Source organism: Benincasa hispida, chromosome 9 (genome assembly GCF_027475165.1).
Source record: "Benincasa hispida cultivar pf3 chromosome 9, pf3_genome.v1.1, whole genome shotgun sequence".
NCBI lineage: Eukaryota > Viridiplantae > Streptophyta > Magnoliopsida > Cucurbitales > Cucurbitaceae > Benincasa > Benincasa hispida.
The window spans coordinates 83,509,259-83,527,697 of NC_143486.1; the positions used below are offsets into that span (position 1 = coordinate 83,509,259).

The 18,439-nt window shown below is 31.4% G+C and overlaps 1 protein-coding gene across 1 annotated transcript; it reads left to right on the forward strand.

Annotated features, from left to right (window-relative positions):
• Positions 1–13,606: 13,606 nt before the first annotated feature.
• Positions 13,607–15,916, forward strand: LOC120086816 (butanoate--CoA ligase AAE1-like). The gene is made up of 2 exons (XM_039043606.2): positions 13,607–13,902; positions 14,293–15,916. Exons 1-2 carry the CDS (start codon positions 13,705–13,707, stop codon positions 15,760–15,762), a joined length of 1,668 nt encoding a protein of 555 aa, XP_038899534.1. The 5' UTR covers positions 13,607–13,704; the 3' UTR covers positions 15,763–15,916.
• Positions 15,917–18,439: the final 2,523 nt, after the last annotated feature.

Below are 18,439 nucleotides of genomic sequence, written 5' to 3' on the forward strand. Positions count from 1 at the left end.
TTGTGAACTGGAATTATGATAGAGGAACAATGTATGTCATAGCTTGTGGGTCAAATTTCAGTAGTGGCAGGGTAATCAACATGAATGTTTTTCGTGTCAGTATGTCCTGCTTTTAATTATATGAAGTTATGAAGCACAGACACAGATACGGCTACATGATACGGATACGATCGGATACGACGATTCGTCATTTTCTAAAAAACTAAGATACGGATACATCTAAGGATGCGTCATTTTTTATATATATTTTTAATATATATATTTCTAAAAAACGAGGATACTGATACGTTGAAGATACATTTTTTTTCCTTTAAAAAAATCTAGGATATAGATAAATTTAGCATACAAGTTAATAACAATAGCACAAAATAGAATACAAACACTGAAATATAATACAAAAAAAGTAACATCTAAGATGTTGAAGTACAATAGTTAATAAAATGCAATAGAAAAGTGAATCATATTGCAAAGAAGAAGAAGAAGAAGATTAGAGAGAGAAGTATGAAGATAAACGAAGAACTTATTGTTGAAGATATCCAAATGGTTTATATTTTGGTGGATTTTATGGGGACTCAAATGTGAAGATGGAGATTAGATAATTCTAGTTTAGGGTTTGGTCCCTTATTTATTTATTTTTTCTTTTAGTTTTAGACTCAAGTAGTGGACTTTTTAAATAGGTTGCCTAATTTTAGATCAGGAAAGATTAGATGAGTTACTTGTCTTTTTTCTTAAAAAAAAAAGTATACATAGAAATAGATACGTCAAATTGCGTGTCAAATATGTATCTGGAAAGTATCTGGAAGTATCGGTATCCAATACGTGTCTGATACTGATTCTTTGCCTCATGTGAAGTATCTGTGCTTCATAGATATGAAGTTATCCATCATCTTCCTAATCAGAATCTGCTTTGAGGGGGGGGAAAAGAAGAGAAAAAGTAAATTGAAGCATGTTTATGAGTTTTGGAGAAGAAAAATGTGATATCTTTGTAGAATGATTAAAAACTTAATCTCCAATAGTAAAAATAGGTCATTTGGGGTATAAAACGAGTAGGAATAATTAATATGTTTGAGGGGAGAGAATGTTAGTTTCTTGATATGCCTAGAAGGCCATATAAAATTTATTTGATTAAGTCGCCACAGATTTGTTAAGAAACATGCAGATTTTTTTAATCTATGTCAAATGATTATTAAGACAACCACATTTTTTAGGCCTCACTGGATAGTTTTTCGAAGCCTTTAGCAATAATGTGTAGTAATAGGAGAGCAAGGCTATCTCGAGCAAACATGGTGCTTGTGTAATCGATCTTTGGGTTATCAGAGAAGGTAGCTGTTAAGATCAACCATTAAAGGGCTCATGAGAACTTATGCAGTTTGCATAATGTGACTTCTTATTACCATTGTGGGTTAATTTTTTCAATTATTTTTCTTGAATTTCCTTCATATTTTACTTTGAGTTTCTTACTTTTAATGATGTCAATTCATCAATTTTGTGCAATGTTCTTTTATCCAGCAAGAAAAAGTCAGCTAAGGGGTAACTTAGATGGGGAGAAAATGAAGGATGAATGTTATAACCTAATGTATGTCATCACCTGTTTTCACAAATTAATTATTCCTACCATCTGTTAATGATATTTTTGCAGCATGTTTCTTATTAACATTGGTATTTAACTACTTCCTTTTACCTCAGTTTTGAGAACAAACTTATTATTGCAACTAGAAAAGGGCATTTTTCCTCTCCAATTTGATGCAACTTTTCCCCTTGTATTGTGCCACAAGATTGATAGTCAACGGGAAAAGGGCTTTTGTTGTCAATGATTCTATTGTTTAGGGCAGAGATATCCAAGTACTCATTCTCTCCCTTTTGTTTTTTGAGTTGCTTAGTTGTTGATTGTTGTATCGTTCAATTTTTTCCTTGATGTTGACATCTTGATATTAATTATTCTTGCAAAATTTTTGTACTCGGATGAATAAACTAGCTTAAGGTAATAATTTGGTTTCATTTACTAATTAAGCAGAATGGTTGATGGCATTCATATACGTTTTATTTTTTAGCAGGTTATGCCTAACTATTGTTTTTTTTTTTTTTAACTTCAAACACATTAAATCTCTCTCACCCATGTCAATACTTAAGAACTTGATCTTAGCCGCAATTATCATCATAGTTTTAATACTCATTTTCTTGTTGAGTTGATGGCTCATCATCATGACCTGCAAGGTCTAGTTACATGTGGTAGACGTCTAATAGAGACATAGTTTTATCTTTTGGACTAATATAGAGACTGTAGCTTTTATTTGACGCATTAATGTAATAATTCTCTTTATATACTCATTTTCAGGCAGTCTCTTACTTTTTACAAAGGAGGTTTCACATTCTTATTGTGAGCTCATTATATAACATGGATAGAAGTTGGATGCAAATTGAAAATTAAGTATTGCAAGAATATAGAAATATAGTTGGAAGATTTTAGATTTTGCATTAATGCATGCAACCCCCTATCAATTATATTGTCCATGTAAGAGATGAAGTAATACAATACTTAAAACTCGAGATGATGTTGAAGCAGATTTGTTGTCTGAGCGTCTTCAAGAATATGACAAAGAAAAGTTGACATGCAAGTACTCAATCATCAATTATCGAATTAGAAATTCATTGTGAGGATAGATTTCCACCAATGATGGTAAAGATATATAAACAATTTTTCCAGTTGATTGAATGCAATAGTTATGGATGTTCATAATTTAGAAAATCTTTTTGTGTACTTTTATGAAAAATCTAAGTGTTCTTTCATCTAAATAGTTTTCTATTCTTTCTATTCCATTCCCCTGACTTGTAATTTAGGGTATTATAGAAAGGTGAATTAATAAAAAGAACCTTCTTGAGATTTGTCAATAATAATTGAAATGTGTTAAAAGTTTTTACGAGAGAATTTTCAAAGGTTTTACGATTGTTGATAAATAAGTATGTTTGAAGGCTTTAAAACCTTTGAAAATAGTATTATAAACTTCAAATATAATGAAATATTTCGAAAAAGACCACTTGAAAATAAATGATTCTCGATGAATAATTTGACAATTTTCGAAGATATGTGACCTTTGAAAAAAATAATTTTTGAAGGTTAATAAACCTTTGAAAAATAATAATTTTTGAAGGTTAGTAACCCTTTGAAAAAGTTTTTTTCAATGAGATCTATTTCGACACTTTTCAAAGGTTGAGATAACCTTTGAAGAAAGATGTATCGAAGGTCTATTAAATGATTTTTTTTTTTCGAATGTTATGACCTAGAAAAATGATCAATTTTCTTGTAGTGTGCCTTAAGGGCCTAACTAACTACGGGGTGTTAGATTTTATATCCTAAAACTCGTAGTTTGTAATATCTTATTCTTGTTCAATAAAGCAGTTATTGAAAATTTTTAAATTTAAATTCTATATTCATGAATCCAATAAACTAAGGTTCTGAGGCTATTAAGTTTAAGTTTGAACTTTATGTAGTGACATAAATGTGGATCAAGTTCAAATATATATAGACAAAATGGTCTATAGTATATGAATAAGATTGGGCATCTTATTCTTGGGACACTATGGATGCGACCCATTTTGTAGTTAGTACAAACGATGTGATCCTAAACCGTTCATGTGGAGACATGAAAATGGGGGCATCCTATGTAAAGAGTTTACATAAAACTGAACCATGAAATAGTCACTTTTATGTTCTAAATGCCGTTTAATGTATAAAACTGACTATTTCGTTAATTGATGACCTAGGTAACTTAATCTTAATCCTGAACTAACCACGAACTTCTGTTCACTCGGAATTATCTTTAGATCTGCATAAGTGAGGGAAGCTCATTTTCGCTGGCCAAATAAGCCTCCCATTTCAGGGGTAAGATCAGGTGGATATCTGGGAACATAGGTTGCAAGACGGAATCACTCCTACCCGTTATAGGGATAGTAGATAGGTTGTTCCCTTTAGTACTGAATCCAGGTCTTGAACAAGAGGCCCCACCCTCTCATTGGCCCGAGAGGGGTTCGATTTATAGGTTGGACCTTAAACCAATTATTCATTAGAGGATCAGTGGAACTTAAGGAATAAGATGTAGTCTTGGGGGTTAAACGGTTTTTATGACTCAGCTAAGATTACAAAAAACCTGTGAATGATTAACTTACTAATCATGGTTATATCAAATGGACACAAATATATCTATAGTGAGGGGAGTGCAACTACGGAACTGTGGAATGACTCGTTAGTTAACAAATGTTGATTAGCTTCGTCTAAAGAGTTTAGCCAGCTAATCTCGGATCGTTGGAGCCCATGATCTATAGGTTCATTAGGTTCCCCTACTAGCTCATATGGAATAAACTTAGAATAATATGATAGAATAATTCGAATTGTTCGAATTAGGTGAAGAGAGAGAAACCGACAAGCATATGTGATATAGTGGTCGGTTTTTTAGTTTAGAGATACAACTTTAATATTTAAATGTGATTTAAATATCAAGAATATGAATACGTTCATATTCGGAAGCTCAGAAATAATAGAAATTGTCAAAGATGTAAAAAGTCAAAGAGTTGACTTTTGACTTTGAAAAGTCAAACTTTGACCGACCTTATATTCAAATGTGATTTGAATTTCGAGAAAATGAATGTGGATTCATGCTCGGGAGGTCAAAATTAGTCAACACGGAAAAAATCATAAAAAGTAAAAATGTTGACTTTTTGGTCAAAGTTTGACATAGACCAAATGACTATTTTGCCCTTTGACTAAAGTTAGTAGTTTTTATTGGATAATTCCACTGACAAAATAGTGGGCTAGGTGTTGACTTATAGTGTAGACATTAAGCCCACTAAGTTAGTGGATTCTAGGTTGGGATTTTATGAAATTATTTCAGGCAATTTTGCATTGCCCTTTTCTATAAATATGGGCTTATGTTTTTGGATTAAAAACTTTTAGAAATTTGCAAAATTAGTTTTTAAAATTGGGCTGAAAAAAAATCAAACCCAACCCAATTTCACTATACTATTTCCATCTCTTTTTTCTCTCTCTCGGGTTCTTCATCCATCGGGTCCCACAACCCTGTTCTTAGTCCAGAGGATAGTAGGTCAGTTCTAGTGGTTGTCTGGTTCGTGTTCGAGCGGAGATAGACGAGTTTCGGGAGCTTCAAAGGTATTATTTCAAAATAACCCTAATTAATTCTTTTGGGTTGCATGTTTAATTTGGGCCATTAGAGTAAAATTGATTCTTATTTCCGCTGCGCATGTCAATTTTTCTATCACGGGGGACGTCTCGTTTGTGTAACAACCTGACCCCCTAGGACTTAAGTTAGGCCGTTACTAAATACATGCATGCATGGAACTTAAAACAACACCTTTTTATGGTGAAATAAATGCTAAATAAATAAGGTAAGTTCAAAGTCCTTCATTAAATTAAAATATTAAAAACAAATAATGGGGTACCCATAAATGATAAATGATAATAACAAGTCTGAAAACAATTCTGAATAGTAAGTTTCAAACAGCAAAACTGAAAGTTGAAAAAAAAATGAAAAGAAATCTAAATATCATGAGCGGAAGCATAAAACTGGTCGCAGTGGCTTGATCACAAATTCCACTTGTCAATCGTCGATGCATCTCTACCTTTACCTGAAACAACAACATGAGAAAGGATGAGTACAAAATACTCAGTAAGTAACCTCACTACTGGGGTTGGGCTAGGCATCTATGTCCTTTAGATGCTTACCTCTGGCAGAACATAAAAACTGTTATAGTCCTCATGGGACACATGCATACATGAAAAACTGGTTTCTATCCTACTGTAGTTAAGTATGCCCACTACCTCTGGTGAATCCTGAAGGAAACACAATACTTAGTAGGCATCTAACTAATCAGTAAAGACACTATCACAGTTTCAACATCACAATTGTCACAATATGGTTTTATAACATACATATACACCTCAATATCATGACTATACAACATGCATATACGCCTCAATATCCTCATATAAAATACAACCTCAGTGAATCAAGTATCATCTCTTATTAGCATGCAAGTATCTACGTGCACAAATAAATCTTTCAGATTTTCATACAAGAACATATATCAGACATACTATACTATCCGTTTATCATGCTATCGTTCTATCCTGATATTCATCCATTATGCTAGCATATATCTAGTGTCTGGCCCGTGGGCAGTTTCAGTAGTAAGATTACTTACCTCGATACTAGATTCAAATATCGATCCAAGCGGTAGCTTTCAATAATAAATCTTTGAATTCAATTCCCCAACAAAGCCTGAGCAACAACAACCCTCAATATTCCAATCTCTAAATTATTCCTTCAATCAGACCTTGCTTCCAACTTTTTCTCCCGTAAAATTTTCAATTCACAAAGAATTTAACTCACTCCCGCTTGGATCAAATTAAATTTGTGCACTAATTAAATTAATTCTTGACATTATGTCAACTAATTCTTGACATTAAATTCAAATTAAATTTGTATAACATAACCCCCTTCCAAAATGAAATTAATTCTTAACATTAATTTCAAATTAAATTTTTGTGACATTAAAAGTCCAATTTCCGTAACTTCCCTCCGATTAAACCATTAAGTTGAAACACCCCTTCCTTCCAAAATGAAATTAATTCCTGTCATTAATTTTCAAATTGAATAATTTCGACGTTAATCCATTAATTTCCAAATTAAATAATTTCGACATCAATTCATTAATTTCCAAATTAAATAATTTCAACTTCAATAATTAAATTCCCGCAATTACACTTAAGTCCAAAAATTCCAAAAATGCCCTTAATTAATAAAAATTACTTAAATTACATAAATAATAAAAATTCGGGGTGTTATATTCTTCCCTCCTTAAAGAACTTTCGTCCTCGAAAGTTCATTCCTGAAAAAGCTCTGGGTATTGGGTCCTCATCTCATCTTCTCATTCCCAAGTGGCTTCCTCGAACTAGTGATTCTGCCACAAAATCTTTACAACTGCTATTTCCCTATTGCGTAACATCTTCACCTCTCTGGTGAGAATCTGCACAGGCCTCTCTTCATAACTCAAGTTTCCATTCAACCACAATGACTCAAAGTCAACTACATGAGACGGATCTGTTACATACTTTCTCAGCATCGAAACATGGAAGACATTATGAACTGAAGAAAGTGATGGAGGCAATGCTAATCGGTAAGCTAAGAGACCAATTCGTTCCAAGACCTCGAAAGGTCCAATGAACCTCGGGCTCAGCTTTCTTTTCCTTCCAAACCTCAAAACACCTTTTATAGGTGCCACCTTTAAGAACACTTTATCACTAGTCTTAAATTCTAGGTCTTTACGTCTCACGTCGACGTAGCTTTTCTGTCTGCTCTGAGTTGTTTGCATATGAGCCTTGATCTTCTATATTGCCCCATTCATGGCTTGCACTAGCTCAAGTCCTAGCAATTTCCTCTCTCCTACCTCATCCTAACACACAGGAGACCTGCAACTCTTCCCATAGAGCGTTTCAAATGGCGAGATGCCAATGGTAGCCGGATAACTGTTATTATGCTAATTCCATCAAATGCAAGTGAGAGACTCAACTCCCTGAAAACTATAACGCACAAGTGCACAACATATTCTCCAATATCTGGTTCAAACATTCTTTCTGACCATCAGTCTGTGGGTGAAAAGTTGTATTAAAATCCAATCGAGTACCTAACGTTAACTGAAGACTCTTCCAAAAACTAGATATAAAACGAGAGTCACTATTTGACATAGTTGAAACTAGTATCAAAAGAGATGTGACAACCCCTTCCATATATAACTATGAAACTTAAGATGCTGAAAACCAACAATACTTTAACACGCTCAAGCTGAGAACTATGAAAACTGTCATAAGCTTAAGAAAGTCTTATCTACTAAAAACATATATCTGAGCTTACCATTTTGTCACAAGGGAAACTTCATATCTGTAGTGGAGAAACTGGTCATGCTATATAATGTGTTATCTAAAGATACGTACCAGAATAAATCTGCTCAACTGAATATTGTTTCTACTCTAGAAGCGTCGACTGTGATGTCTCTCTTAGGGTCTACATGTCTGAGAATAACTCTGTCTAATTAAGTCTCACATTCATGAGAAACTCATAATGAGGCTCTATACTGTCATGGGCTATAAAACTGCTTAAGTCAATCCTCATATTATTCTTTAACCTTAAAACAATCACATATCATTACTTAGACCCTGTTGTGGATGAGTCTAAAATTCCCTCTGAAAAGGAGGTTTTGAAGTCCCTAGATGCTAAAGCATTAGTCAAATGATAACATATTTCCATAACCTCGTAATAACCGTAATTGATCCCTGTAGTTAGTTTTTACGAAAAAATCTTCTTTATTCATAAGTCATAGCTTTAATTACTCGTACTGCCTAGAGCTAGTTAATTCATTGCCCATGCAAGGGAAAACATACTATCTTGTACTGCTCCGAACCCATCTATAGCAACTTCTTGTTATTAACTCAACTTTATTACAAGTCTATCCCTTATGCCAATGGTGATATTGGAAGATCCAACTTACTTACTTTTGTGCATATACCACTTTTGTCTACCTCGAGCTGGATTAAGTTCCTTTTTCAATCAAATTGATGGTCTTGCTAGTTCATATTTCAAACTTGCACACTACGTCAAAATCCCTTAAATATTACTAATGCCCTCAATGGTTTACCTCTTAACTAATGAAACCTCAACATACCATGTCAATAGTTCTTGAACATCTACTATACTGGTTCCATTTAAGCTTATCCCTTCTCAACCTTTTATTTCGGTAACAGATTCTTGTATTAAAACAAAGTTTCATACCGTTCACCTATGTAAGCTATCTTTCCATCCAACTCATATTCTCCTAAAGCTCCATATGATAATGAGATATTTTTCTTTTACACCAAAACAAATTCCTTGTAACCCCTTATATCATGCCTCCAAACCATATTTAACTTAGGAGTTTTGAACATATTAAATTCCTTTCTCTTTCCAAAAGAGTAAACTTTCTTGGATGCATTTTTTTTTCCACTTTCCAAGTGGAACATAATCTCTTTACTATATATTTTACTTTAACTCCTCTATAAATCTTATCTCTCTCACTAAGAATTTTCATATTGTAGAATTCTCCTTTGCCAATTTTCATGCTTTTAAACTCTAAAAGACTTTCGTTTGTTCCAATTTGTCCAACTTTGATATTCTCATCACAATAAGGCTATGGATTTAGTTAATCTAGGTACTCTAAAATAATCCTTCAACCCAAACAAATAACACTTTGTTTTATCCCCTTTAAGTCTAAACTCATGTGCAACTATTTTGGCTTCCTTTAATGACATCAACTTAGCTAGATATTCCAAAAAAATCTTTCATATCACTGCATATACTTTACCTAGTCCATCAAGTCGTAGTATTACCAAGGTGATTATGACTTATTAATCCTTTCCAAAATTCCTCTCAAAATGTTTGGTTTTAATATCTCAAAACCTTTAATAAATCCATAGTCTTTTTTTTTTTCTCTTTCTTATCCATAAAACAACTTTTAACCTTATACTTGAGTACGTGGCCTGTGAAGGAATTTATTTATACTAACACCACTTGCACTACTCAACAAAGAAAAAAAAAACATAACATTAGTCCTTAATGAATTCTTATCTAGACAATTCTATTCCTTGGCTTAAACATTTATATATCTTTATTTCTAAATTTTCATAACTCTACATAGTTTCATCAACCTTTAAGATCTTTGAACTGAGGTATATATTTGTTTGTTTCTAACAGAATTTTCATGAGATAAACTAGTGCCAATTGACCTCATAATTTTGTTTTATTTTTCTCCTTTTGTAGCATCGTACCTGAATAATCCGCTTATAATAACTTCTAATGAGTAACTGACCTAGCATTAGAATATAACTAGTGCATTTAAGCTAAACAAATATTTTAATGCACAACTACTATAAAACTAATAATTGATAAGACGTACCTGACGATGACGAGGAATCCGTTACTGGGCCATAAGGACTACCTAGACTTACGTAGTAAGTCAGTCTTCAGAACCCAAAACATGGGCTCTGATACCAACTGTAACGACCCGACCCCCTAGGACTTAAGTTAGGCCGTTACTAAATACATGCATGCATGGAACTAAAATGACACCCTTTTATAGTGAAATAAATGCTAAATAAATAAGGTAAGTTCAAAAGTCCTTCATTAAATTCAAATATTAAAAACAAATAATGGGGTACCCATAAATCATAAATGATAATAACAAGTCTGAAAACAATTATGAATAGTAAGTTTCAAACAGCAAAACTGAAAGTTGAAAAAAATATGAAAAGAAATTTAAATATCATGATTGGAAGCATAAAACTGGTCCCAATGGCTCGATCACGAATTCCGCTTGTCAATCGTCGTCTCTTCCTTTATCTGAAACAACAACATGAGAAAGTATGAGTATAAAATACTCAGTAAGTAACCTCACTACTGGGGTTGGGCTAGGTATCTATGTCCTCTAGATGCTTACCTCTGGCGGAACATAAAAACTGCTCTAGTCCTCATGGGACACATGCATACATGAAAAATTGGTTTCTATCCTACTGTAGTTAAGTATGCCCACTACTTCTGGTGAATTCTGAAGGAAACACAATACTTAGTGGGCATCTAACTAATCAATAAAGACACTATCACAGTCTCAACATCACAATTATCACAATATGGTTTTATAACATACATATACACCTCAATATCATGACTATACAACATGCATATACGCCTCAATATCCTTATATAAAATACAACCTCAGTGAATCAAGTATCATCTCTTACTAGCATGCAAGTATCTACGTACACAAATAAATCTTTCAGATTCTCATACAAGAACATATATCAGACATACTATACTATCCGTTTATCATGCTATCGTTCTATCCTGATATTCATCCATTATGCTAGCATATAGAGTGTCTGGCCTGTGGACAGTTCCAATAATAAGATTACTTACCTCGATACTAGATTCAAATATTGATCCAAGCGGCAGTCTTCAATAATAAATCTTTGAATTCAATTCCCCAACGAAGCCTGAGCAACAACCACCCTCAATATTCCAATCTCCAAATTCTTCCTTCAATCAGACCCTGCTTCCAACTTTTAATCCTTTTCTCCCGTAAAATTTTCAATTTACAAATAATTTAACTCACCCCTTCTACAATGAAATTAATTCTTGACATTAATTTCAAATTAAATTTGTGTGACATTAAAAGTCCAATTTCCGTAACTTCCCTCCGATTAAACCATTAAGTTGAAACACCCCTTCTTTCCAAAATGAAATTAATTCCTGCCATTAATTTCCAAATTGAATAATTTCAACGTCAATCTATTAATTTCCAAATTGAATAATTTCAATATCAATAATTAAAAATTTCTACAATTACACTTAAGTCTAAAAATTTTAAAAATACCCTTAATTAATAAAAATGACTGAAATTACATAAATAATAAAAATTCGAGGTGCTATAGTTTGTGACAATGTGTTTGCCGTTATGTATAGTGACGAAAAGACAATACGAATTTCCCCCGAGGAGATTTGAAGTACCGGTGATGGCGATGTCGAGTGGAGGGCTACTGAGCGGGACGAAGTGTAGGCCAGCGTGTGAGAGTGAGTGTGTAGGGAAGGTTATGGATTTAAAAATGAAACAATATGATTATGTAATGCAAGTGGAGATTGGGAAATGGGATGGGAGAAAACATATGAGGATACGGTTAGATGAAGATGAGGGAATGTAGTGAAGGTTTTAATCAAATGAAAAGGCCAAGTGGGATTTGAGATTCTCCAAATGGGGAGGATATTTGTAGATTAGGGTTTAGAATTTAATACTAATTAAGGACTAAAAATGGCTTTAAAACTTAAAATCAATATGTTGATTATAGTTTAGATATTTTGATCACAATGAAGAAGCCATAGATTTTACATCTTTAGTAGGAATGGATCCTGTAGAGTTTCTTACTTCTTATGTACTTGTTAACTAGTTGAATTGTACCCATTTTTATGGTCTAGTCCAACCACGTAGGTACAAAAGAAAAAAAAATGTTACATATGACCATTGAACCATGCAACTTAATTGATATATATTATATGCAAATATTTTTATTAAGTAAAAAAAGATGATAGTTGTAGTTTTAAAAAGAAAAGCATAAGAGTTGGGAATGAGATTCATTGGTTGGTTTAACTATAGCTTTTAGAGTCGCAAAAACGGTTTTTTAAGCTGTATTAAAATATAGATATAAAAAAAAAAAATTCCAATTTGCTAATATATTTTATTTTTATCCTTGTCTTATTCTTGGAGAGAGTGCATACCTTATTTTCTTTTTTCTTTAAAGGAACATAGACATAACTTAATTTTTTATTTTTCTCAAATACACAAAAAAAGTTATTTACCTAAAGATTTAATTTTTCTTTTATATACTTCGGATGACCAACTAGTTTTTAAAACGGACCAGATTTGAATTAAAATAAAAAATTAATAACTGAAACATAAGTTCGAATTTAATATAATAAAGTCTTTTTTTTTTCTGAGGAAATTAATGGTCTTTATCATTAAGAAACACCTTAATTCTCCTTTCCAAAATGGATGTATAATGAAATACAAAGAAAAAAACTGGCTTCAATGTAATTAATATCATAATAATGAGGAATTTTTTCCTCATGCCTTAGATTGTCTTTCCAAAATAGGATAATTACAAATATAGACATTAGATTCAAAGTATTAGCAACTATAATATAATGTAAAAAAAATTACAAATATGATCAAATTTAAATAGTCTAACGGTGATAGACCATATTATTTGTAAGAGTCTATCCATGATAGACCATATCACTAATAAGAGTCTAATAACGATAGAATTTTATCAATGATAGTCTTGGCTATATTTGTATTTTTTTAAGAATGATGTTATACACTTAGTTATTATTCCTAAAAATGCTATCAATTACAATTATCCTTGAAAAATAGTTAGGTCTGAATTATAATTGAAAAATTATTTTAAATGACAAAATATCACAGTCTATGTGCTGTGATAGACTATTATCAATGTCTATCATGACACAAATAGATAGTTTATCGCAGTCTATCACAAATAAACAGTAAAATGTTGCTATATTTATAAATATTTTGAATCATTTTTCTATATTTGAAAACAAAATCCTTTATAATTTATAAATAAATCCTTCCAAGTACATCTTCTCAAATATATACAAAAATATAAGATACACCCAAATATTAACTTCTTTTTTTCCTTTAAACTTTTCTTTGGTAAAAGAAGTTAAATTAATTATTTGAACAAAAAGTGCAATATGCTCTAATGACAACGAATTAATATTTCTAAAAATAAAAAGACAAGAAAACGAATACTTATTTTTTTTTTTAAAAAAAAAAAACTTACATTATATTTATTAGTATTAAATTTAAAAACTAATATTTTAAATTATATGTTACATTTTATTTTTCTTTTTCTATTTATTTGTAATAGAATATTTGTTAAAAATATGTTTGAATTTGACCATTTATTTATTGTTGGTTATTATATAAGTTGGAGAAGGCAGAGGAGGAGATAAACATAAATTGCCTTGCCTGTTTATTTGAAGTTCACATTTCCAATTTCTCTCTCAATCTCTCTTTCGTCGACTGTAAATTCAATGGAAGGAACCGACCGATGCTCTGCCAATTGCGTTCCTCTCACTCCAATCACCTTCTTGGAGCGCGCCGCCGCCGTCTTTGGCGACAGAATTTCTCTCGTCTATGGAAATGTCCGCTTCACTTGGAGAGAGACTCTCGAACGATGTACCAAACTCGCTTCTGCTCTAGTTCAACTCGGAATCTCTCGCCGCGATGTGGTCTGTATTCTTAACTCTTCCATTTCGTTCGTTGATGTATTTTTAGTTTTTCGTTCTCTCTTTGTTCTATCAATGCATTTAAACCGAATTGGAGATAGGTTGAGAGTGTGCATTGTACATCACTGAAGATTATTGTTAGCTCGATCAATGGATATGGGTCTTATTTTGAAGCGGAACCACTAAATTTCTGCTGCTATTCTTTTTTGTTTCTTTTAATCTTGATTCTGAATCTTCCGTTTTTTATGATGTTGATTCTTCTTAGTATCTAAATTTATGTTACGAATCTAATTTGAAGTCTTGATGTTCTAATTATTTCGAGAACATTACGCTATTTGTTGATTATAATCCTTGACCTAGTTTTGCAACTAATTGCACATTTCACTCAAGTAGGTTGCTGTTTTGGCACCAAATGTTCCAGCTACATATGAGCTTCATTTTGCTGTACCAATGGCCAGTGCAGTTCTTTGTACACTCAACATGCGCCACGATGCAACAATGGTTTCTACATTGTTGAGTCATTCAGAAGCTAAAATCATTATAGTAGACTACCAATTCCTATCTATTGTAAAGGCAGCAATCAAAATTATGTCTAAGACGACGACAAAAGAGCTGCCTCGTATTGTCATTGTTAAAGAGTTTGATCATCCATCCTCCAACATCAACGGATTCGAGTCTGCTTCAAATGATTTAGAGTATGAAAGCCTTTTAGACACTGGAAAACTCGATTTCAAAATCAAACATCCTAAAGATGAATGGGATCCAATTTCTCTTAACTATACGTCAGGCACAACATCAAGACCAAAGGGTGTGATTTACTCTCATAGAGGTACTTATCTCAATACTCTATCCACAATCCTTCTGAATGATATGTCCTCAATGCCTGTGTATTTGTGGACTGTTCCAATGTTCCATTGCAACGGATGGTCTTTGACTTGGGGTGTAGCTGCACAAGGCGGCACAAACATCTGCCAAAGAAATGTGACTGCCAAGGAAATCTTTACCAATATTTCTCTACACAAGGTCACTCATATGGGCGGTGCACCGACTGTGTTGAACATGATCATCAATGCACCAATTAACGAACAGAAATCGCTTCCGTGTAAGGTAACCGTAATGACTGGTGGCGCTCCACCACCTTCTCATGTACTATATAAAATGAGAGAATTTGGATTCCTTATTGTCCATTGTTATGGTTTAACTGAAACATGTGGAACAGCAACAGTTTGCCATTGGAAACCTGAATGGGATGCCCTTCCTGATGATAAGCAAGCAAAGCTCAAATCTCGTCAAGGAATGCAACATATTGGGCTAGAAGGAGTGGAAATTAAAGATCCCATCACCATGGAAAGTGTTCCAGCTGATGGGAAAACCATGGGAGAAGTTATGTTCAGAGGTAACACTGTTATGAGTGGATATTTCAAAGATTTTAAAGCAACACAAGAAGCTTTTAATGGCGGATGGTTTAGAAGTGGGGACTTAGGAGTAAGGCATCCTGATGGTTATATAGAATTAAAGGATCGTTCAAAGGACATTATAATTTCTGGAGGTGAAAACATTAGCTCAATTGAAGTTGAATCTGTACTTTTCAATCATCCATCAGTTCTTGAAGCTGCTATTGTAGGAAGGCCTGATGATCATTGGGGCGAGACTCCATGTGCTTTTGTGAATCTCAAAGATGGTTTTAATGCTACAGAAGAAGAAATCATAAAGTTTTGCAGAGATAATCTTCCCCATTACATGGCTCCAAAAACTGTTGTGTTTAAAGATTTGCCTAAATCTTCTACTGGGAAAATTCAGAAGCTTATTCTTAAGGAGGAGGCCAAGGCCATGGATAGCCTTACTAAGAGGGTGACAAAGTAATTCATTAAAAATAAAATTGTATTAGATGGAACAAATTAAACAGTCAAATAAACCAAATAAATTAAACTTATAAATTAATGTAGTGAGTTTGAGAAATGTCCCAGATAATTTTAATTTTGAGATATATATTAAATTGAGTATTGGATTAGATCAATTTGATATTGTCTTAAATTGGTTTTATATGATTTTAATATCTTTGGGCTAATTTTACTTTTGACTTTAATGAAAAAGAATAATAAAATTTTTATTAGAATGGATTCATGTAGGACATTTTTTTAAGAGAATGCAAAGGAGTTTATGTAATTAATTCAACTCCGGAAACTGTATGTTTAATAATTTATCATTTGTTATTAGCTAAAATTTCTTATTCAAAACCTTGTTAGTGTTAGAAAATTGTAAATTATATATATATAAAAGAATTCAACAATCCAACTTTTAATATATATTCCAAACTTAAAATTCAACCTATAATTGTTAGCTTATTCGCTAAATTATCACCAAATTGACTTTAAATTTAACTTTTTAAACTTTCATCATTGTGTTTAAATTTATAATTGAAATTTAAACTTTTAAATTTAGTCAAAGGGATCTTTAAATTTGAAATTTTTATCTATGACCTATTAAATATTTTTTAAATTCCAAAAAAAAAAAAGTAAAAAAGTAAAAATTCTATTATACATAAAATTAAATTTTGTATTTAATAATCACTAGAATAATTTTTTAAATGGTAAAACCGCTTAAAATATTTTATGTATGACAAAATGTCATTACCTATTAATAATAAACTATTAAACTGGGACATTTTACTATATTGATAAATAAGTTAGTTCATTTTCTTTTATTTGAAAATAACCAAAATTGAGAATTCTAATAAAGACTTTTTTTTTGGGTTGAAATTAAGTTCGAATTTAATGTAATAAGTCTTTATCATTAAGAAATATTTTTTTTTAAAGGTATTGTAATGAAAGTGTGGAAATGGGAAATCGAATCTCAAACCTCAAAGTCATTAGTATGAACACTATGCTAATTGAGCTATGTTTTTGTTGGCAAAACATACAAAAATGGTTTTTATGTCATTAATATCATACAAATAGTTAATAAAATTAAATACTCTTGATCCAACTATTGTAGTAAATGTTTTCCCACCTCACAAATGGTTTTTGAAAAAATTCTTTCAACTCACTGCCGCCGTTATTATTCATATTTACTAAATTAAAGTCACCAATTAATAGACCCCATTAAATTATAACCGGTTACAAAAATACCATGTTTGCCCTTGAAAGAAAAAAAACCCTACTAATTTCCAATAACCACATACACGAACTTAGGCTATGTTTGGTATTGCGTTAATTTTGTCAAAAAACTATTGGTAAAAAATCTTAACGCATCTGATAAAATAAATTTAAATTAAATTTGTTAAAAACTAATTTTAAAAAGAAGATTTGTTTGATATATTATCTATTTCTCACCTAATCAAGTATATTTTCCATTTTTCATAAGTTAAAATGCATCATTTAAAGAAAAGGGATATTATATTGATTTTTTTAAAATAAAATTATTTTCCTTAATATTTAAAAATTGATCTATAATAAACAAAATTTATCATACTAAAGAATTATTTACAATTTTAAATTACATAAAAAAAATTTAAAAAAATTGATTATAAATCTATTTTAGTTATTATATCTAAAATAAGATTTTTTTTTTTTATTTATTTACCAAACACTCTAACTTACTTTTTCAAGTTTAAGCTGAAATTTTGCCAAATACTAATTTACTTCTTTTTACAACTCATTTTTCTGAAAGCACAGCTACCAACAATTATTTTAAAAGTTGCAGCAATCCCAAACGAAGCCTTAAAATCACAAATTCAACTAATTCCATATAAACACTAATTTTATTTATTAAAGCACGTTTGATAACCATTTCGCTTTTTATTTTTGTTTTTGGAAATTAAATCTATTTCATCCACATTATGGTTAAATACTTAGCCAAATCTCAAAAACAAAAACAACTTTTGGAAAGCTATTTTTTTAAATTTCCAAAATTTGGCTTGAGTTTTTAAACTATGATGAAAAATAGATAACAAAGAAGAAATTTAAAGGGAAAAATAATGTCCATAGACTTAATTTTAAGAAGCAAAAACAGAAAACATAATATTTACTAATTAGTCTACCTATTAGAGATTAGGCTATGTACAACACTATCTCTTTGGGAATAGCTATAGCCATGGGCGGAGCCATGTAGGGGCCAAGTGTGCCCTCAATTTATATGTGTTTTTTTTTTTTTAACAAATTATAAATTTATATATATAAATTCAAGTTGAGCAACAAAAATGGGGTTGACTTATTGGCATGTAGTGTTGTTTAGATGACAGTAAATAGGTCTTCAACTCACAAGAGAAATAATAAATTTTAAAGTTTTATTTGAAAAAATGGCAAAAAAATTTCAAACTTGTAAAAATAGTAAAATGAATTTAAATAATAAAAAATACTAATTAGTAAAAGACCAAACTAGAAGTAAAGTAGAATTAGTGTTTTATTAAAAATATATAAGAATGAGAGTGCTTAGATTTTTTTATTTTCTAAAAAGATACAAACTTGGAAGTGAGGGTATTTTGTTTTTTTTAATGAAACAATGGAGAACAAATCTTATAAAAATAGTCAATAGGTATATA